Source organism: Manacus vitellinus, unplaced genomic scaffold (genome assembly GCF_001715985.3).
Source record: "Manacus vitellinus isolate BGI_N305 unplaced genomic scaffold, ASM171598v3 scaffold_0_pilon, whole genome shotgun sequence".
Taxonomy (NCBI): Eukaryota; Metazoa; Chordata; class Aves; order Passeriformes; family Pipridae; genus Manacus; species Manacus vitellinus.
Window position 1 is genome coordinate 2,867,962 of NW_021938789.1, and position 22,718 is coordinate 2,890,679.

At 37.5% G+C, this 22,718-nt stretch overlaps 1 protein-coding gene across 4 annotated transcripts in view; it reads right to left on the reverse strand.

Annotated features, from left to right (window-relative positions):
* Positions 1–22,718, reverse strand: part of ZFYVE28 (zinc finger FYVE-type containing 28) — an 82,347-nt gene that overhangs the window by 40,991 nt on the left and 18,638 nt on the right. For 3 of the 4 annotated variants that reach the window (XM_018088731.2, XM_018088727.2, XM_008920934.3), the window contains exons 2-7: positions 22,244–22,381; positions 19,213–19,415; positions 17,393–17,482; positions 14,799–14,888; positions 11,685–11,786; positions 2,532–3,893 (exon numbers count right to left, since the gene is read on the reverse strand). In XM_018088731.2, coding sequence (XP_017944220.2) covers positions 2,532–3,893; positions 11,685–11,786; positions 14,799–14,888; positions 17,393–17,482; positions 19,213–19,415; positions 22,244–22,351 — 1,955 coding nt within the window. In that variant the 5' untranslated portion in view covers positions 22,352–22,381. Of the gene's footprint in view, positions 1–2,531; positions 3,894–11,684; positions 11,787–14,798; positions 14,889–17,392; positions 17,483–19,212; positions 19,416–22,243; positions 22,382–22,718 lie in introns of those variants that run through there. The other variant, XM_018088738.2, reaches the window with a different exon arrangement.

Sequence of the window (22,718 nt, forward strand, 5' to 3'; positions counted from 1 at the left end):
CTGTGAGCCTGATGTTCATACCAAGCAATTTAACAGAATACATCAAAACTGAAATAAGTAGACAACAATATGAAGGTCTGTCTGGGAAGAAGTAACGTGACTTCTACAGAGGGAACCTCTTGGGAGCTCTGTGAATGGGTCAAGAAGCTTGTGAAGAATGGTGATTCAGCTGTCAAGCTTCTGGATTTCCAAAAAGGTCCTGTCAAAATAACTCACTAAAGGCTTTTAAGAAAACTAAGGAGCTACAGTGTAAGAGGGAAGGGCCCAAAATGGATAAATGGTTCTTAACCACAAATAGGGAGAAGCCGACACACAAGCACTTTTCAGAAGAGTGAGATATCACTGCAGAAGTTCTTCAGCACCCTGGGAGTTTTGTTTTCATGTACAGTCCGCAAAAAAGGGAGAGCAACGAGGTCTGAAAGGTTGCTACCATGGCAAAATTATTCAGGGTGATAACTAGAACAGACTGAAGAACTGCTCGGGATCTTAAAGTCTGAATAACAGGTAATAAAATGGCACAACTCAACTGGTAAACATGTGGAGAACCATTTTAACGTCAGATATAGAATGACAGCCTCTGAGGTCACAAGCAATATCTTGGGGCTTTAACAGACAACTTCAAAAAGAACATCAGCACACTACTTGGCAAAAAATCCAAAGTCAAACACTGAGAACCATTGAAAAACAACAGAAAATAATTATGCCACTGTGCACATCCATGGTTTGCTCATATCTTGAGTAAGTGTAGTTCTGATTCACTTATTGCTAAGAGGAAATTGCATAATTGAAAACAGTTTGGAGCAAGAGAAAATGCAGGATCAAAGGTATGGTCAATGTCTGGACAACTTCTCATCAAACAGGCTGTGAGTTTTCCAATCTGAAAAAGTGACCATATAGATAAAATGTGACTTAGGTTCTACAAAACCACAACAGGTGGGAAAGGCCGGACAGGAACCAGAAGCAAACAAAAGGACACAGAGGAACACAGACTTACAGAACTCTCTGTAAAAGGACAATTCTCAGATAAAGTTTCTAAACACTATTAATAGAAGCTGGACAAATCAGTGGAGAAGTTATTACATTCACAAAACATGGGAGGCTGAAAAAGTAGCTGACACATATATATAATTTCATTATATTTTGCAGATTTGTTCTCACAAATTTCATTTAATATCCTACCCAAGGCAAAAATTAGTAGATAAACTGTCAGAGTTTAGTAAATGATGTAGGATTCATCAGGAAACTAATTAAATATACAGTAATTACTTTTAAGCAATATTCCACTTGAAGTGTTGCAAAATCATGAAATGTCAAAGGGATTTGTGAATTACTTCTTAAGTCCATTCAGAAACCCTGTTGTAAGGCCTTGAATATAACCTTGCTTGCAAACCTAACATAGCAAATAGCCAGAATAATCAGAAAGATAAAATTCCTTCTCAAAAGTTTGAGCTTTGTGCACACTAAGTTGTATTTTACCTGTAATAGGAATTAACTCCAGGCCAAAGAACTCTTGATTCTATTTCCATTACCAGTAATATATTTCATAATTTAATCGGTATGTTATTAAACAAATGTTTATTTCTGCAGCCTTTATATTGTTATGTTTCACTATTCAAGCTACCTCCACTGTGTTATGTGAACTCTGTAAACATAACAAAGTGAGAGATCCTGCATCACACGCACACAAAGAAAGCTGTCAGAGAAATATAGGAAACAACAATAATTTATCTCTAATTTCTTTCCTCTGCTTCACGATATTAATACTTCAGGGAAGCTGAGGTCATTACTCATACAAAACAGGTTATCCTCGAAAACAGTAAACCAAAGCGAAGTCAGGCTTTCTACTGATGTGTGTAAGATCCCTAATGTCTAATCAAAGTTGAGCTGAAGCATGGCATTTTCTTTAATACAAGTACTATTATCTCACTGTTATCAAGTTCCTTATAGTCATTAAATACGCAGAACCATGACTACTATTCTTCTATCAGCTTTGGCTGAAATGGTCCAATAGGTTTAAAAGGCTCTTCTGCACTCTGTTAGGCTCCTTCAGCACAGACATTCACAAATATGCTCATGCCCATGACCAGATTAACCCCGTTCTCACAAATGAAGCTGAGGTAAAACGTGTTTAGATTCCAATGTAATCCCATTCAGTGATGCAGAAGTTAACTTTTTGGTATCTGCCAGACACACTTTTCCTATAAAACAGCAAAGTACAATGGAAATAATGATCCAGGTACCATTTAGCAGCAATGCCCTCTTGGATACATTAAGCAGGTAATGTAACATTGATTTCAATGATATGGAGACATTAGAGGATTAAAATTCAGATGACCTCCAAATGTTTTGCAGAACAGCTGAAGTCCAGTAAAAAGCTATCTGTATTAAAAAATTATATTGATAAATTCCTTAATTCTGCAACACACTATTATCTTCAAAATCAAAATTAATAATACACCAATCACTACAGTACAAGGATACAGGAACTTATGTACATGCCAATTACTACCAGGACAGCAAGTTGCTCTTACCTTGAACTAGATCTTGACTTTACATCTTCCTTTGCCATCCTTTCACTACTAGCATCTTCATTGTAGTCTGTTTTTTTCTCACATAGCTGTTTTCTCTTCTCCCACTTCTGCTGATTTGAGATGCTTTCTGCTTCTCCTTGTGAGTCACTTTCTGCTCCTACCTGTGAACCTGAGGAATGTGCCAGGCACTTAGAGGAGATTGGCAGTTTTTGCTCTTCACTGCCAAAGTCTCTTTCTGCTAACAAAGTAGACGTTTCAGGTTTTAATGTTTCCTGTGCAGGGACTGAACTGTCCAAGTTATCTACATGGTCCAGTTCCTTAGACTTCACTAATGTGTACGAAGCATTTACAACACCTCCTGCAGAATGTTTAGTCTTTAAACCTTCAACACCGTCCTCCCTGCTGTCTTCACAGCTGCCACAACACACACAGGAATTAATTAGACAGTTTGTGGCAGCTATACTGAGTTTATGGGATTCATCCACCTCCTCATTTGCTAATGGATGAGCGGATCCAGGAACACAACTAATAGCTGCTTCTGGAGTTGTTACTGGGGATTCTGAGCTAGAGGGAGATTTAGGATTGAATATTACAGTAGCAGATATTTTCATTCCCCCTGTCCTGTGAGCAATCACTTCTGCTGTTTCTGCATCATCACCATACGCATCCCAGCCATTGAGGTATAACTGTGAGTCCGGACCTTCCAGACAGCTGCACGAATTTGGAACTGAAATGCCAGACATCTGCTTTCCATCTTCAACATTGTTATTATTGCTTAAGTCACTTTCAGCATCTTTTAAAAGCAAAGTTTCCTCTGTCTGATGGCCATTCTCATACAGCAAAGCATCTCTATATTGCAGGTTCTGTTTTGAATCATGACAAGGGTTATTCACCCAAGCAAAAGTTTCACTTACTGAATCCAACCCAGCAAGAGCTTCTCCTGCTCCATCTAGGTCATCCATAAAAAACACTCTGTCCTCTTCATCGGTTAAGTTGTCAAGATGGTGCCGTGTCGGTGAAGCTTCTGTACTAGAACTATTTCTTAGGGGAGGTCTGTGAGCTGGAGACTGACAGATGCTTGGAGGGGAAAGCAGAGAAGACATTTCATCTCCGACTCTGTGTACCATCCTGTTCAGCTGTTCCAGCTCCTGTTCATCATACTGCATCGAACAAGCCAGTTCAGCCTCTGTGTTCTCAGCTTTGGCTGAAAGTTCCTTAGGGGGCAAAGTCGCAGTTAAGACTGGTGTAATGACAGAGGGTACTTCAGGATCTGCTCTGACAGGAAAATCTACATCTTGAGAGATGCAGAGGTTACGTTCCAGTGTGTGCAGTTCATCCTCAGTTAGTGTCTGAAGAAGATCCCTGAAAATGAAGAAATACACACATCACTTGGCACTGATGTTACAGATTTTTAAAAAGCTTTTACTGTTAGTGCAGAAACCCAGAACTTGAGGGCACAGAGTACTTTCAACTGTGTAACTCAAAGTGCATTTGGCATTCATATTCAGAACACGTGACTGCTGATGCCTGAATTTGAGATTAGTCATGCAAACGTAGGGTATCAAATGATAAACATGCTTGCAGTGAAGCCCCAAAATAAACCAAAACACACACAAAACCAGAACTTTCCCCCTCCCCATCTACTTAGAGTGAAAATGTCACCCACAGTTAGATACATTTGGTCATTTCAATTTTTTATTTCACAAATTTGACTTTAATTAGCAAACCAATTTGCCATCCTTCAACTAGATTCTGGAAAATATTCTGCACAAGAGTACTGCAGGAGTTTCACAGCATTATATTGTCAGATAAAAGAATTGATTAAAAATAGTAATATCACACATAGAACACGGATATCTGGAAGCCTGCTCACTGAAATAGGGATTAGAAGTTGGCTCTTTCCTGCCTAGAACACTTAGCTCAGTGTTCAGGTTTGGCTGGGATAGGGTTAATTTTCTTCACAGTGGCTACTACGGGGCTGTGCTCTGGATTTGTGATGAAAACAGTCTGATAACCCAGGGATGGCTTTGTTATTGCTGAGCAGGGCTCACAGAGAGCCAAGGCCTTTCTGCTTCTTGTACCGCCCCACCATTGAGGAGGTTTGGGGTGCACAAGAAATTGGGAGGGGACACAGTTGACCCCAGCTGACCCAGGGATATCCCAGATCACATGGCATCATGCTCACTATATAAAGCTGAGGGAAGAAGGAGGACAGGGGGATGTTTGGAGTGGTGGCATTTGTCTTCCCAAGTCACCACTATGTGATGGAGCCCTGCTGTCCTGGGGATGGCTGAGCACCTGCCTGCCCATGGGAAGTGGTGAATTAATTCCTTGTTCTGCTTTGCTTGTGTATGTGGCTTTTGCTTTACCTATTAAACTGTATTTACCTCAACCCATGAGTTTTCTCACTTTTACTCTTCTGATTCTCTCCCCAAGCCCACTGGGGGGGTGAGTGGCTGTGTGGGGCTGAGTTGTCAGCTGGGGTTAAACCACAACACTCAGTCATTTAGGAGTTAAGCTTCTGTATGATGTTAAGAATCAGGCAGGTCTAGAAGCAAACATTTAGCTACTTAGCAAACTGTGTTTTCAAGAGACATGCAGCATCTCCAGTGTTACCAAGAATCCTCAGTATTGCAGTTTAAGACTAGGAACACCTGAAAACAAAGTGTTTTAAGTGCTTTATAACTTCAAAACAAATCCACAGACACAGCAGCACTTAATTTTAGACCTGAGTTTCACTTATGCTATCCTTCTCAATAAGAAGCCATATATAAATGTATCCTCTGTCAAGAACTGCTGTCAACATTTTCAAAGACCAGTAAGTGTATTTTAGCATAAATGAATGGGTGGAAAAAGCAAGACCTGCTCAACAGAGGGCAGGAGTCCCTTATTCCTCATGTGTTTAGGAATCATTTGCTAGCAGTTGACATACAGCTGGCATCACAATAATAATAATAATATGTACATTTTAGAAGAATTAAGTCCAAACAAGAGGACCAGAAAACCTGAAAGAAACATTCAACATATCTCACATCTTGATTTCCAGTCAATGGTTTGCATTCTTAATTTGTTAACTCACAGACCAAATTTTTTTTGCAAGTACTATCAGTTTTTCAAACAGCTCAAAAAATACATCACTAGTATCTGACTTGTGTATCAGCTACCTACAATTTAAAAAAATCTAACAGTGTAGATAAGCAAGCTTAAGTCAGAATAAAGTTATGGTTATATACATTCCACACAATTAACATACTTAGTTTTTAAATCTTGCTTTATGATGAGTATTATAAAAAAAATTCTAAGCCTCCAGAAGAAATATCTTATAAGAACAATTGCACCATCATATCTTCCCCTTAAAAAAATACCATTTACCTAACAAAGCTATAAACCAGTATTGCTACCTGGCACACTAGATAATTTTAAATACCTATACATTCCTTTCTTTTGTCTAAACAGTATGTAATGATACCATCTTCTTACTCAGATCTTGTATTTAAACGTTAATCGGTGTCTGTAAGAGATTAAGTATTTTAACATCATCTTAAAAACAAACTGACAGAGAATGGTTTAAGTTTTAAGGTCAGCATAAAAATAGCAGCACTACTATTGTTTATTTTTGAGATAACTATACCAACAGAATGAATAAAAATATAGAATAACATGATTGTTGCCATGAGGCTTTGTACTATGAATTTTCACTTTGTTAGTTTTTACAGAAACATTGTGGTGTAGGATTTTTTAAGCATAAATGAGGTAATGTGGGATTTTAAAAACAGTTGGGATTTTAAATTTAAAAAAAACCCTGCAACAAACAAGTAAGCACACAAATGTAACAGGGAAGGGGTTAAGCTTGCCCCTCACCTATGCAAGGATGCTAAAAATATCAGATAGTTTGGGTCAGGTCAAGATCCATCAAGTAGAGAAGCCTGGCTCTGATCACAGATCCTAAGGAAGAGCATAAGCACAGGACAGACACACAGTGATGTCTGCTGAGTGAGTGCATCCTACTGGCTGCCAACAGCCTGTAGCTCAGGGATTTCTGAACCAAGGTGGCATCCTTGTGTTTGATAATCCTCAGAGAACTTTGCTTGCATGGGTCAGGAGGTGTGTATCAGGAACTGACCAACAGTAAACTGCTTAAACACCAGCTACGCTTCTCCACACACCACAGTCACACACCCTTCTCAAAACATAAGAATGAGCAACTTTTACAAACACAGACTATACAAGCAACATTCAAAGGAATTTGCTTTCCATCCAAGCTCATCAGCATAACTGGGAATGATGAAATGGGCCCAGGGAAAATCTAAGATTGAATCTTCTGACTTGCAGCACCTAGTCTGGGGTTCTGTTCAGTCTCCAGAACACCACATGGCAGCACCCAGGATTCCCCGGTGCCCAGAGCTGCTCTGCTTCCTTTCAAAAGGCTGCTCAGACCTCTTCAGTACAGGTTTCACACATTCATTATAAAATAAGCCCTGGAAACACATGTTTACTTTATACTGGCTGGATTCACTGACTTGAATGATGAATATTTCTGCCAATACCACCACCTCAAAATTTAAGATTAATTGTGTGCAGTTTTGAGGATAGTATATAAAACCTGATTAAAAATAATAATCAATGAAATCAGCTGACAGTCCTTTTTAGGCGAATCAGATCCACACTGCCTGAAAGAATAACATAACCAGTTGAATTATATGTGGTAGTCTACCAGCCCTGTAATTTCAGTAGAGAAGTAATCCTGCTTTAAATTCAAAGGAAATACGCTCATTTTCCCAATTCAAACACTGGAAATTTTGCTATTAACAAATACAGCTTGTTCTAAAAGAGGTCCAGGCAATTATCTTCACTTCTCTGGTTAAAAATTCCCTAGATTCACCAGCCAGTTTTAAAGGTGACAAATGTTTGATTAACAGTTACCTTTTAGATACACAATATATTTGTTTATACAGGATTCACTGCCAGCATTAGAAACATGCCATATTTTAAAATATCTATGTAGATATTGAGAACAAAAAGAATGTCAACCAGTATACAGAAGGAGATATAAAATCTCACTAAAATACTAAACATCAGGCATCATTAGTAAATTGTAAGTTTAACTAAACTGTAGCTATTTCAACAGTTCATTTCCTTTCTGCTGAAGCACTTTTAACTCATTGTGCTCATAAGTAAAAAAAGAACTTCTCCCTCTGCTTTCATTATTCAGAAGCCACAGGTAAAAAGAGCTTCTGCAATCCACCCTGACAGCAGCAGTGTGCTTTCTTCTCAGAGAGGCTTTAGAAAACACTGAATTTAAAATAGTGCATGTTGAGGTTTCACCTGCTTTTACTCTTTTTGGCATCGTATCACAGGAAGGCAATCTAGCTTTCAAAACATGAGGAACATTTTTCTTTCAGTGGTTACAGCTACTGGCAGAAAAACAAAGCAAGTTCTTCAGACGTGCTCTGCTTGTTACAAGCAGTAGTAGAAATTTACTTTGTCTGTTGCAAAACTAATCAACATATTTTACTCTACTGCCAATATCCAGGGTGCAGAAATTACTTCTTCAAAGATCTGAGGCCAGATGTCCATTTAAAGACAAAATTGTCTAAATAGAGGATAGGGCCACAAACCCCCTAATCTTGCGCATTCCTCAAGCCTCCTGCATTAACTTTGCTTCTATTCTGACTAGAATTTTAAATTGGCTTGTTTTCAGAGAACAGCATCGTTATTGCCAGCCTGTGCTTCAGTTCATGCTCTGAGCAGAGCACAAGCAGCTGTCTTTATGGAGCTGCCACGGTAAGAGCACGATGCAGGTACAGGGATGCCACATGCACCCTCCAGCTCCTGCACTCCAAAGTCCGCAGATCTGTTCAGATAAAGCAACACTGAGAAACCAAAACTGATCTATAACAAATAGCACTGGTACTCCTTTACTGAAAAAGTTTTAAATCAAATAAAGGTTTTGAACACATTCACCTTGGAAAACCTAACCAGTTCCCCCCCAGTCACTGCACACACTTCAAAAGAATATAAATTTCCCACTTCCCCCTCCCAATGGTTTAACACACTGACAGCATGCATATTGCATTGGATTTCTAGTCAGTGAGACAGAAAGGTCTCCATGTACTTAAAATGGCACAATCCTCTGATTCTGCACCACTTGATCCGCAATCTGCTTGATTCTGCACCACCAAAATCCATAGGGGCCCTGCAATCACTTGTAATGGTCCAGAAAGAAGCACCAGGCAAGCAAAAAGCTCTGAAATAGGGTAGAATTAAGGAGTACTGCAAAATTCCCTCTGAAAATCTCTGTACAGCAGTCTTACATGTATATATATTGTATAGCTAATACTTGTATCACAAGCATGTTCAGTGTCACAGGCATTTAAGTTAAATACCTAAGCATATACCAGATGATATGCTTTGTAGTTCCTAAGCAGGTTGCAGTAGTTTGGTAGAAATGGTTCAAAGGAACAGAGATAACACTACTATATAATTATGCATTGCTACATGTATAAAAACACCAACGCTAATGTCTTACATCCAAAATCGAAGTCAACACAAGCACCTGGCTTAGATATTAATTAAAACATTCAAAGCTGTAATTTGCTGCTCGACCTTACCGAAATCTAAGCAAGAACCTTTATGGCTTTTGCTCAGAGAGTCTCAATAATCTCTATTGTTTTCCAAGTTGTCAGCCACCAATAGGAAACAAAAATTTTCCTAGCTAATAGGTATTCTTCTCTGCTACTTCTGATTTAATTATGTGGATCCACATAATTAAATACAGTACTTATCTTTGCCTTACGGATATTTTAGGATAATACAGTTTAAAATTAATTACCTGTAATCCTACAAAATAATCAGCTGCGTATTTGATGTTACTCCATGAGTTAAAATACTTAGTTGGCTAAAAAGCTATAGAAATTTACAGAGAAATTCACTGGGATGTGATCATATTCTGCTATAAGATGTTCTATGTTCTTACAACAGGTACACAACTGCAGTACAAGATTCAACTATTTTAACAGAGGACTACTGAATCTATTTTCATGCCTTAACTATTGGTGATGGAGACTGGAGAAAGACTCCAGGAAAAAATACTCCTCCTCTTCTGGGGAGCAGAAATATTGATATCAAATATCTCGTTTCATCTTCCTTTATAGGTTTCTGTGAACATTCTCACAGAGTAGGAATTGTAGTCTGATGAGTTAAAAAAAAATCTGTGATAAGAAAAAAAAAATCTAGACAGCTCAGGTACTTTTAAAAGTAATTCAGTTACCCTATATGAACACCACACTTATTTGTATCTCATTGTTATTTTCACTCAGTGTATTTTTCATTCAAGAATATTACTAAAGGAACATAGTTATATATATATATATGTATATATTATTTTTTTTGAGCCCAGTTCTTGCCAATATTTGAGTTCCTTCAATTCAGAGACTGCCAGAGATGGAATTTCTCATTACTTTTTGCTTGAATTTTTGCTCTGATAGATGCTATCTCACTAAGAACACTTTGCAAACTTTGTCTCCTAGACAACTGAAATCACACGTCTTAATGTTCCCTTGACAGATTAAATATAAGTCTTAAAGTATATCAGAACTTTTTCCAAAACTGAATATGAAAGAGCCTTTTCATTTTTTAAAGTTTGCATTGGAAATTGCAGTTATTGAATAAACAAGCATTTTACTAATCTCTTTTCAACCCCAGAACTAAGTTCACAGTAACTGAAAATTAAATGGACAGAGCAACAAACTGACTTCATTGATTTTCATTTTCCATGTTGTGAAATATAAGGAGTAAGCAGAAAGCAGAGATTAGAAGTATATTAGCTTTTACATATCCTTTTGGCTTTAGTCAGTCAGTGGAATGCTGGTGAAAATATCTGTGATAGCCATATATTGGGAATAGGGTATTTTAATGTAAATTTCTTTTTAAGTTTTGGTATGAATAAAGCCTTTTTCCCTTATAACTTAGGTTTTGCTCCTCAATTCATGTTGCTGTGCTTTACTCAATGTTTAATAAAATCATAATCACTCAAAAAATCCCAACAAACCAAACATGTTGATTTGTCTATTTTAATTCTCAAATTTCAATATGAATATCACAAATGTACCTAAAAATAAGACTTCTAGATAGAAATATTAGCAAATCTTCAAGGGACACAAGAGGATGTGGTCTATATACTCATAAAAGCTAACTTCAGAAACAGGTCCCCTCTGAACCACCCCTGACAGAGTTTACATTCTCCCTCAGGAGATGCTTCATCTCTAATGGACAAGAGGAGATTAATCTGGATAAACTATGTGAAAAGTATTCTTACAACAAACTGTCATTGTGATATTCAGGGAAGGCAATAAACAGGTGAAAATTGGACACAAAAAACCACAAACCCTGTCAAATTATCTCTGCAGATTTCCAGGAACAAAATTTGCAGTTGGTATATAAATTTTAATTCTAAGAAAATAATAGGGTTTACAGATTTAGAAAACTTTTTTTAACACCCGAAGGATGGATATAAAAAAACAGGATGTAGAGATTCTTTAAAGATTCGGCTTAATTTCTCCAAACTAGAAATCTTCTAAAGATTTCTGAAGACCTCAGTTAAGAAAAAAATATTTTAATACTCTTTATACTTGAGCCAGAGCCCACATCTCCAATGGTAACCAAGACTGAAGTACTGTGGAAAGAGGTATATATAAAGTGATCCATCCTGTAAAAACAGATCCACAATATGAAAAACTGGTAGTCATGTCTATTAGGTTAACAACTATCTGAGTATTGCATCATAACATAATGAGAAAATGTAATAAGCCTAACTAACAGTAACACTGATGCTAATTAGAAACAGAATCTCCCGAATATAAACTCTAACTTTACCATTTCAGGTATCATCCAACCATATGAAGATCTGAAATGCAATAAAATGATACTCAGGAAAAAAGAAACTATCACAGAGATTAAAAGTTCAGAAAACTACTGTGAAATGAAAAACTACATTTAGTTATTTCATGGGTATATCAGGTTGATGAGAGGAAAATGCAGCTTGTGGTTAACTTAGCAAAGAAATACACTTTTTAAAGCATTTATGAGTTCTTTTTCAGGCCTCTGATTTTCAATTCAGAAGAGATGCAGTTACAACTATCTTTTATTACTTGCCTTATTTTTCTTAGCAAAGTGTGAAAAGGTCTGAAGAGTTCAGACATATCTTCTGGTTTATGGTCCAAGTTTAATGGTCCCTCAGAGTAGACAACAAGGCCACTGTAATTCAAACACATGCATGAACACACACAAAAATGAGAATTTCATTACACAGAGCAACAACTGAATAAAGTCCGAAAAGCAATTGTACATAAAAATTAGAACTATATTTAAGTTACATCTTGTTATCTTATTTTTGTCTTATTCACCCACAGTTAGAATTAGATGGTAACAGGGAAAAGTTCCCTTCCCCTCTGTCCACCCCTCCTTAAACATGGGAGAAAAAGCAATGAAAGAACATACATTTATTTCATTGCTGCAGTTGACTGATTAAAAAACCCAAAAGAAACCTATTATCAAGGAAGTTGGGGAAAGTCCACTAATTGAGAGACTGAAATGGCTTTTCCTTTTCAGTCTGAAAAACTTCTAGGCAAGAACGCTCCTGAGCTCCTGTTTTTCTACCTCTGAGGTAAATATAACCTGGTATAGACATATGACAAAAAAAGAAAACAGATTTTCTAAATCACATAAAACCCTTCTTGATAATACCATCCTTCTAAATCAACTCAGCACTTGTAGAAATTTCCCTGGAAAGGTTAGTTCACAATCCTGAGAGCCTCCATGCACTTCACTGTAAGATATCTCAATGGCTTCTCCTGACCAAATCACTACTGCCCAAACCAGTCTGTGTGTCAGGGATTAAACAAAATTCACCTTCTTCACCATATCTGCTGCACTGTACCAAACTGTGCCAGAGAGTGGATTCCGCCCACACCAGGAACCACTCTACTTAAAACTGTTTAATCCTCTGCCCACTGCAAAAACAATGCATGTTTCTCAAAGGCAAATGGATCACACATTCTCACACTCAAGATTACATAGGTTTTCTTTTTCCCAGGCCATTTTCCTCTTCCTTCCCTTGGAGTCAGTGCTCTGTTACTCAAGGTATTTCAAATGTATGTTTCTTTTCCTAAACTCAAAATACATGTTGCTTCAGCAAGCTATCCAGCATCCAAACCACCCAGAGTAACAAGGGATCCTTGGCTGACAAGACTGTCAAAGTCTCTTTGCTCCTCAGTTGTTCCCTGGCAAGCACCCTGTGTGACCATCAAAGACACAGGGGCAAAGCTGATGTCACCAGTTCTATGAACTCCACTTAAGTATTAAAAAAAAATACCAGGGAATTAGGGTTTTGAGGGCAGGAGCAGGGGAAGAAGAGATGAGAGAGGAAAGTTGCTTCTTTTGCAAGTCACCTTTTTTTTTGGTGGCTTAAGACCAATCATCCTGTTACCAGGGATGCTTTTTTTTTCTTTTAATATGCTTCTCAAGCTTCAACAAGCAGGCTGCCACGAAGTGATGCAGTTATTGCTGACTCATGTCTTATGTTTTGCCTAAACAAATATTACTGCTTTGCTCAGTGGAAGCTTGAGGCTGCTCTCATCTAACTTCTACCTGATGCAAAGTCACTGTTCCTTTGGGTTTCAGGTATAGTTTGCTCAGAGCTTTACTCTCAGAAGAAATTAGAAAAGATAGAAATGGGCTAGAGTACTACAAAATAAAAAAGGTTATGCAATGGCTTCTGTACACATATAAGATTTGAAAGAGTTCTGAATATAGTTGTAGCGTGAAAAGAACTAAAAATTGTGAAAAAGTGTGTCTTTATACTTCCTATGTGGTTCAAAGTGCACCGACACCTGTTGAGATAACAGACAACATGCACTGTATAACATGAGTATGATAAACTGATGTCTGAAAAGAAACCTTAGACAAAAATGGCCCTGAAAAGTATTTCTGAAAAGACTGAGAGGATCCAGCACTTCTCCTTGCCCAGATCCTTCCTTCTCATGAGGACACAGAGCCACAACCTGACAACTGTGTATTGCATCCATTTTGGCTTTACAGGTTTCTCCATTCACAGTCCAAATGAAAGGTTTAAGTTTCTTCCAGACAACACTGCATCTGGATGGTGCAGTTTTGCTCTGGAACTTCACATGGAAGTGATTTATTTGATTTATTTTCAAATCACTGGATAACTAGGAGCAGTTAACTTTTTCTCTTCTCCTTCTCTATCCTTCTTTGTAATTTGGGATAGATATGGTCTATTTTCCAGAGAGCCCTTGGTTTTCCATCTAGTCATGATGTGTTCCTCTTCACTGTGTCTTGCAGCAGTTTCAAATTGAGTTCTCACATTCCTGTTGTCTTTCAATAATCAGATTATTACTGTTATTATTTTTAGAATGACAGTTACAGACAATATCCTATTTAACAGGAAAAACAAGCCACGGGGATTTCCTGAGGAGAAGAGTATTATGTTCAGGATTTGAGGTTTCTTATTCTCCTCAATTGTACTATTTATATTAGCTAACTTTAAAACATTCACAATGGTAAAATATTAAAAACATGCTGGCTTTACTCCAGAGAAGTTGTTGTCTTAGTAAGTCACAAAGACTATCACGAAAAATGCATATGATTTGTTCAATATTGCAAAAACTGCATGAAGCAAAAACATTTTTACAATTTAGTTGTCTTAAGTGGTCAAAACAGGACAGAAATCTACACAAAAGTTACACATGTTAATACTTTCCTTGAAGAGAATTAAGCCTAACTCAGTGGTTCCAATGCAGTTTGCCATGATAACTTCTTTTGAACCCAGAGTCATTGAGAAAAATACATAAATCTCACTGAATACTTTTGGTTTTCAAGACTTGTATCCTGAAGTCATACTATTTTTGAGTGACACAAAATATGTGCTTTCAAAAAATATTTCTGAGAACATGACATTCCAAAGACTGATGTTCCTAATTTTTAAATTTTGCTGGAGGATGTCTGATCAATTGTTCCTGCTTTCTATATTTAGAGATCTAACATTTTTTTTTTTGTCTTGATATTCTACATGAAACTGGTAATCATTTGTACTAATTTAAAACATAATCCTCCTCTTTAACTTTTTTTAAAGAAAGTACAAGTAAACTCAGGTGAAAGAAAATATGTCAAAACTCCGAATGTGTTTTTTCAAATCTTCAATAAACCTTTAAATGAGGCAGAATGGAGAACAGTTAAAAAATTACTTACCATACAATGGCTAATCTTGGAATTGTAAACATTAAAGCTGGTTCATAGTCATCTATCATATCTTGAGTGAGGTATCCAAGCCTTAAGGCTCTAAGCAGAAGAATAAAATGATTTAGTAAGAGATCAAACTCTTGAAGAATACATTTCACTAGGAAAAAAAATTGAAAAAATTGTTATAAGCCAAACCAAACTGATAGTATTTAACTTCTGAACTTTTTTGTACAATCTAAACTATGCATATAGTCTTATATGTATATAGACATATATACACATGTCTATGTGTATATGTAGTCATATGTATATAGTCTTAAATGTATTCTATATATATAGACTGCTTTAGTCTTACTTTAAAAAAATAGCATAAGAAAAAATTAATGTAAGAAACAAAACCCCTTAATGCTTTTACAGTAATCCAACCCCAAATTTAGTTTTATGCCATGTTCCCTTTTTTTCTTTTACTATGTCAAGTCAAGTTTCAGCTTGTTGCTGAAAACCACTACCGAGAGTTTTTCAACTAAGAGAAACATTTTTGAAGTAATGGGAAATAGGATAATGTATTTGGTTTAATTGTCAAATACAAATTGCTCTAATCATCTAGGCCAATCTCCCCTAAATTAAAAAAAAAAACCAAACCCAACACAGTTCTATACAGTGACTATCACTGAAGTCTCAGGGGGTTCAATCCCTGCACGGGCCGTTCACTGAGGAGCTGGATTCAATGCTCCTTGCAGGTCCCTTCCAACTCAGAATATTCTGTGATTCTGTGATTTAATATTTGGGGGAAGCTTTGTTGTCCTCAAATAGCTTCTCAAACGTCTTAAGCCCCTTCTAGACTAAACCCCAATCTGATTAGAATTTTTATTTGGCTACGTTTTCCAGGTTTCTTCACAATTTCCCAATTTCCTCAAGTTTCATACCATCCTCAAATTTCCTCTCTGATACGTCCATATTGGTGCTTAAGGTAACACTTAAAACCACACACTAGCCCTGCTTTTGGTCCCCAAAAGAATGGAAATAACTTTTTCTTATTCCTTGTCAGTACTCTCCTGGTCAATACTGCTGGTGGTGGACAGAACAGAACACAGAGCCAGCCCTGTTTGGTACCAACAGTAGATGGACACACCAGACTGTGGCCCACTCTCATGCCCTGTTCCTTCCTACAGCCCACTGCCAGATTATCTGAAACTGCAAATGAAAACCCATCTTATTCCTCTTACTGGGCAAATACAGAATCACAGAATAGTCAGGGTTGGAAGGGACCTCTGGAGGTCATCCAGTCCAACCACCTTGCCAAAGCAGGCTCGCCCAGAGCAGGTTACACAGGAACACATCCAGGTGGGTTTGGAATGTCTCCTGAGAGGGAGACTCCATGACCTCTCTGGGCAGCCTGTTCCAGTGCTCTGACACCTTAAAAATAAAGAAATTCTTCCTCATGTTGAGGTGGAATTTCCTGTGTTTTAGTTTATGGTCACTGCTCCTTGTCCTGTCCCTGGGCATCACCAAAAAGAGTCTGGCACCATCCTCTCGATACCCGACTTTCAGACACTTATAGGTATTGATGAGATCCCCTCTCAGTCTTCCCTTCTCCAGACTCAGCAGGCCCAGCTCCTCACAGGAGAGATGTTCCAGACCTCTTATCACCTCTGTGGCTCTCCGCTGGCCATGTGTATGTAGTAGCTGAATATGTGTACACCTAGCAGCTCTCTGACTGATGGAAGGTAATTCCTCCTACTTGCGACCTTTTTTGAATTGTAATCCTGTCTTTCAAAGTGCCTGAAACACCTCTGATCCTGGTGTCATCTACAGATAGTGGCAGTGTGCCCAGTCCTCCTCCATTCCTTAATGAAAGGGTTGACCGCACCAGACCCAGGGTCGGCTTCACAAGTTCTCCTCATGTGACAGTAAAACACACTTATTCCAAGGAATTTTACAGTCAACTGAAGTCTAATAATTCCACTCAGAATAAGGTTCACTAGTTTCCTCTTAAGAACAGTGCTGCACTGTTCAAAATCCCACTAACGCTGAGTATTTCACCTGCTGCTCCCCTCTACTGCCCACCTGCTAGGCTAGTTAATCTGTCACAAGAGGGAAGAAAAAAAGTTGCTCAACAGAGTACATTTCAAATTCACACTTTTCTTTGCACCTTATGCTTCTGAAAGAACTTATGAATTCCATTTTTTTCATCATCTCTTCATACATATAGAGTCAAGCTCCAGTCCTGTAAGACTTTAAAGAGCTTTTACCAGTTCTTTATGATAATCACTAGAGGTTACCAACTATTTGAATCACCTCCCCATGTATTCTTGCATGAAATATCATTAAGTCTTGATGCCTTAAACAGTTCTAGCTTACATATATATCTATAACTAGGCATACGAACAATATTGTTATTGTTGGATTATTAACTTTCGTGCGTGTTTTTTTTTTATCTAGAAAACAAAAAAGTACAGGTTTGTGCCTGGCAAGCATGTTTAATACTTTTTAACTTTGTACTTGGATGCTTACTAGAAAAGCAAAATACCAGGTGTTTTGTTTTTCTTCAAGACAACAACAAAAGTATTTCTATAAAAGCTCAGATCTAGCCCTCAACTTACCTCTCCACAGTTTCACAGAACAGTACGATTACCTCTTGCTGGACATAGTATTCTTTTGGAGACTTCACAGGTACCATGGCCGACACATAACTACGAAGAAGATAACATACCACTGTTTTACATGCCTTAACAAAAAAGATTACAAATGAACCCAAACCTAGGACAAATCTTCTTAGAAACCTAACCTTTCCCGTACTATTTTGTATTTATTTTGACAGCATTCACTATGAAAACTGTACAGTGTAAGAATCTATAAGAAATACAGTCAAATTTCTCATTGCAGACGGAGGCAGTGGAATTCAGTAGTAAATTCAGTAGTAATTCAGCAATATAATTACACACATTCAGCTATTAGAACTCCATACTGAGGGGTAAAGGGAGGTTGGTCCTAGAAGGATCTTTATTGCCACATCTTGAAGACTGAGTAGTTTACTCTGCATTTCCTTAAGAAACTCACTAAAGCAAACATTTTATCTAGAAAGGTTTTACCTGAAATTAGAATAGTGACATTTCAGTTACCCACAGAAGATAATATATAACACTTAAGTTTTGGCCTCATTTCTACATGCAATTACCTGCAGAAGCACTAATTCAACAAGGGAAGAAACATGGGTAAAAGTTAAGTGGGTTTCTGTCACTGTGCTACTTAATTGGTCATTTCTGGAATACAATTAACACAGAAAGGGAAGAAGTTGTTTGCAAAACAATTGTAAAGAAAAATGCTACATGTATAGAGCTGGTACTGACAGGCCAGAAACTGCACAGGTACTGCCAAGAATCAGTTAATGATTGTCATCGGTGTCTGCACTCAAAACCACACTTAAAAGCACTTTTTCAGGCAATGTTTTCAATTAAAATGTTTTTCAGTGTAACAGAATAATAATGTTCTTTCTACCCAGAAAAAGATTGCTTACCTGAATAAAATAATTCAAGGGAATATGTGTATTGAGGAAGGGCAAAGAGTAATGGGAGAGAAGACAGGTTATTCCCAAGAAAATTTAAAAGACTACTCAGTTCTAAGAAACATGTTCTACTGAAGTCAGGAATGACTGTACTATATTAGGTCCATAAATAATCTTGCTCATTATCTTGTCCATGGCCAGCATCACAAGCATCTAACACACAGGCAGGTAGCTGGCTTAAACTCTGAAGGACAACGCAAGACTTGGTCAATGTGACCTTTGATGCAAAAAGCAGTTACTTTTCTCACCCCAAAAGCAGTTATTTTTATTTTTGCTATAAACCTCCAAGTCATTTTTCAGTCTCAAGTTTTCAAATCAATGAGTTCCTGTGTTTAATTATTGCTTATGTAAAAACACTTCCTTCAGCAGAATTCAATTTGCCTTGTTAAATTCACTGGGTGCATCTTGCCTGTATCTCTAAGCACAAGAGAACAAAACCTCATAGTCTCTAGAATATTTGCTATCATTCTTTTCTTTTTAAACATCTCATATTTGTTGCCTTTTCTATGACAAAGAAAACATTAAGAGAAGAGATTTATGGTTTCCCTTTGTGTCTTGGAAATTCTCCCTCAAATGCCATATGCCAGTATGGAAATTGAAGATTATAGTTTAGCTGGAGAGAGCAAATGTTGATTGCTAAAAAGCTATTTAGTTTTCTTTTCATTATTGCTACACTGAAAGGAAAAATCTAACAATACAACAAATTACTAAGGAATTCAAACACCATGATAAAAAAATTATACTTTTTCCATTAAGCAAAAACAGAACAAAACAGCCAACTTCCAAAAACCAACAAGCCACACCACAGCTGCAATGGTCAAGCCAACGCTGACAACCCACTTACTTCAGCTCTTTTACCTTAATTCAAACTCAGCAAAAAGGACATCAAAATGCTTGAGTGAGTCTTTCATTTTTTCTGTGTAGAGGTTCAAATCCCTCAAGGCCTGGTCACGAATGATGTTTCTGACTTCCTCTAGGCTTCGGGTCAGATCCTTGGCCAAGGGCCTCATAGCCATACTCTCAATTTCACGATTCATAATAATGGAACCAGCAGCCAAACACTGTGAAATACATGAAGAGATAAAAATATTGGTTTTTACAAAGTTACTTTTGTATTTAAAAACAAAGCACAAGATGTGCTATTTAATACTTTGAACAAGGGCAGTAATTAGCCCCAGTTGGCTGCAAATTATTAAACAAGTGAAAGATTTAAGACTGGTATGTCAAGAGTCATAAGCTTTCATGTAAAAGGTTAGGGAGCAGCTCAGCCAAGGAAATGTGAGAATGGGGGGAGGTTCAAGTGCAAGAAGTGCTGACAGAAGAACTTAAAGCTATTCTCCCACTAGTTAGGTAATAAGCACTGGCAGAATATATACTCCATGTACACAAGGATTGCCTGCATTAAAGAAATGTGAATCCAGCAAAATTGTGAACCATGGTCTGTTCTGATTCAGGCTAGATTGCTCCATTTTGTAAAATAAATGTATTCCTAATAGAAAGAACAACAAATAGAAAGTCTGCAACTGTGATGTCTTTTACAACAAAACTAGTTACACTGGCTATCAGAGCACAGAGCCAGTTACACCAGTATTCTGCTTCCCACAGAAATAGTGATTATATTTTACAGGAAAGAATATAAAAACCAGGTCACTGAGTGATTCTTCCCTTTCAGTGTCTGGAAAGTAGCTATTTAAGAGACTTCTTGCCCCAGGTATTATACACGGACTCCTTCTGACCAGCTGACAAAGACATTAAAAGTAGATTTTTACTGTAACACATTAATAAAACTTTTCAAAAATCCTGCTGTTAAAAACAACTGCTGGCTTTATTCCTTTATGGATACATTTGGAAGACAATGAGCACCGCTATAAATCATACTTGCTGTATTAATGGAAATATTTTTATTAAATGAAAATATATAAGGTGGTTCTAGTCCCCTCACTTTTTTTAATCTCCACTTGCAGCTGTATCCCTCCCCTCTCTCCTGTGCTCCTGCAGATGGGAGGTATTTCTACAGCTCTGTAAGGAGAACCTGCAATCCCAGTCCTTTCTCAGCAGCCTGATGCATTGATTTGTGTTTTAAGGGCACTCAGAGGAGATCATGTTCTTACTTTTTATGAGTCAAAGTAGTATTTGTGGGAAAGTATGGATAAGGTAAGTCCTACCTGTTGACAGGTACTCTCAGTCTGATAACTCAGTGATTGCACTGACAAGGACACAAGTGTATTCTCAAAGTCCACACAGTCTTCTTGCTACATGAATTTACAGGAGGACAGTGCCTACAGCAGTAGGAGTTAGCATTACATCATCACTGCATATGTTACTTTTGCTGAAACCAATAGGTGTCTCCAGCCTGATGGTTAGATTTGGAGACAGTGAAAGTTTGATTTGGGAAGAGCAAAGGCATTAGCTTATATAACACAGTGAATAAAGGGAGAGGTGTTTTTTCTGTTAAAAAATACTGCCTCAGTGATTCCCTCAAGCATCTTCCACAATGCAAGATGCCACTACACTGGCTGGCACTTTCCCTGTGTGTTCACTGTTGTAATCCCAGTGTGTTAGTCCCTTAGAGTAAGAAAAGGTGATGGGATTCACCAGGATTTGTAATGGATGGTTGTACAAAAAATGACCCCAGCCAACACAGCAGACTCCCAGCAGTCTAAAACACACGATGATGCCACCCAGATGATGGCAGTGACTGACACATGAGAATGAGAAGAAAAACTGCTGTGGTTTTTGCTGAGGACAGGGTTGCAAACCACTGACATACCAAATTAATTTTGTAAATTCTACCTGAGACTTCCCTGACTCAGAGGAGCCTACAATTAACAACTGTGAAAAGCAAGTTTCAGAAGCAGAACATAAGGAGGCACATTGGACTGAACAAGACAGGAACTCTTCATGGAGAACGTGCACTTGAAAAAGAAAAGAGGAACTGGTAGAGAAAAGAATGGATAATAACAGGAGCCCAAGGATTGCTTTAAATACAGGAGAGGCAAAGCTGAAAACAGCACCATAATGTGCTGTAGTGTAGTGAGATGTCTAGACTACTGCCCCCTTTAAGTCTCAAAAATCCATGAAGCCTTAAGTCTCCCCAGGCCAGCAGAACCAAAGACATGAGGTTTATCACTAAAAATGCCACAATGATTTATTTTTCGTTTTAGCCAACAGACATCAGTACTGATGAATAAATATCTTGCATAACACATCCTTTTTTCTGACACTTCAGACTTCCCTTAGTTAAAATAATTAAAGCTTATTCACTAAAACAATGCCTTGTTCCTACAGATTGCCGTAGAAGCAAGTCTTTGAGAAAAACCAATTAAGAGAAGTGGACTTCATTGTTTTGCACAGGAACCATTATATTTTTAGCATGAGCATGAAACAAGCAAATTATGTGCAACAAATGACAGCTCAAAGTTACATACATTTAGTATGAGTTACAGCATAACACAGCCATTAAAATCAAGTGAGAGCACACACTTGTACTTGTTGGAGATTAACTTTTATACTGATAGAATTCCCTAATATACTTTTGTTTCTAAGATTTTCAAAACATGAGACACAAGATGGCCCATCAGGATTAAAAAAAAAACCAAACAACAAAAATCTAGAGTATTTATCAGATGCTAAGAATAGTTTTTAAGAGGTGGTCATAATGACAGCACACAATTATGAAAATAAATTGCTGTTAGCTCAACCAAAGCCTAAACCTTAAAGAATTCCCTTGCACTGAGCGCCCACAGAAAGTTCTCACAGATATTTACTTTGCTCTGTAATTATATTTAAAATTTTCAGAAAAGTCTCAAGATGTGGCTTGTGGTGGCTTCATGCCACCAAAAAAAAAAGTGTCTATTAACCCCAAGCAACAGAAATATGACAGACTTACCTCTGCTCCAAACCAAAGCTGTCCTGCAAGGTTGTCATGGCGTATTTCCTCAGGAAACTTAACACAAAAGTCTCGGTTGGCCCGTTCGTGTGGAATGCATTCATCCATGATCTGATTTATGATGTTCAAAACATTATCCTGAAGCAAAATATAGCATAGATGTGTACTGTTCCCAAAGAAAACTCACAACATTTTTTTAAACTTTTAATAGGATTTATTAGTGAGGCACCAATTAATTAAGTTAGATAGAAAATGCAGTATTTAACTCTCATGGTCTTCATACACACAGAGAAAACAGAAAATAAGATTGCACAGAAAGAAGAGTACCAAACTTCAACCTTCCTAATTTTCCTAGAAACTGTTTCTCAGATTAATTGCATTTACCTTCGACTACTTTACTGGGACTTCTAATGAGAAGGCACGATTTAAAGAACTCGTTAGTACTTCAGCCATTTATCTCCAAAATATCAGTAAA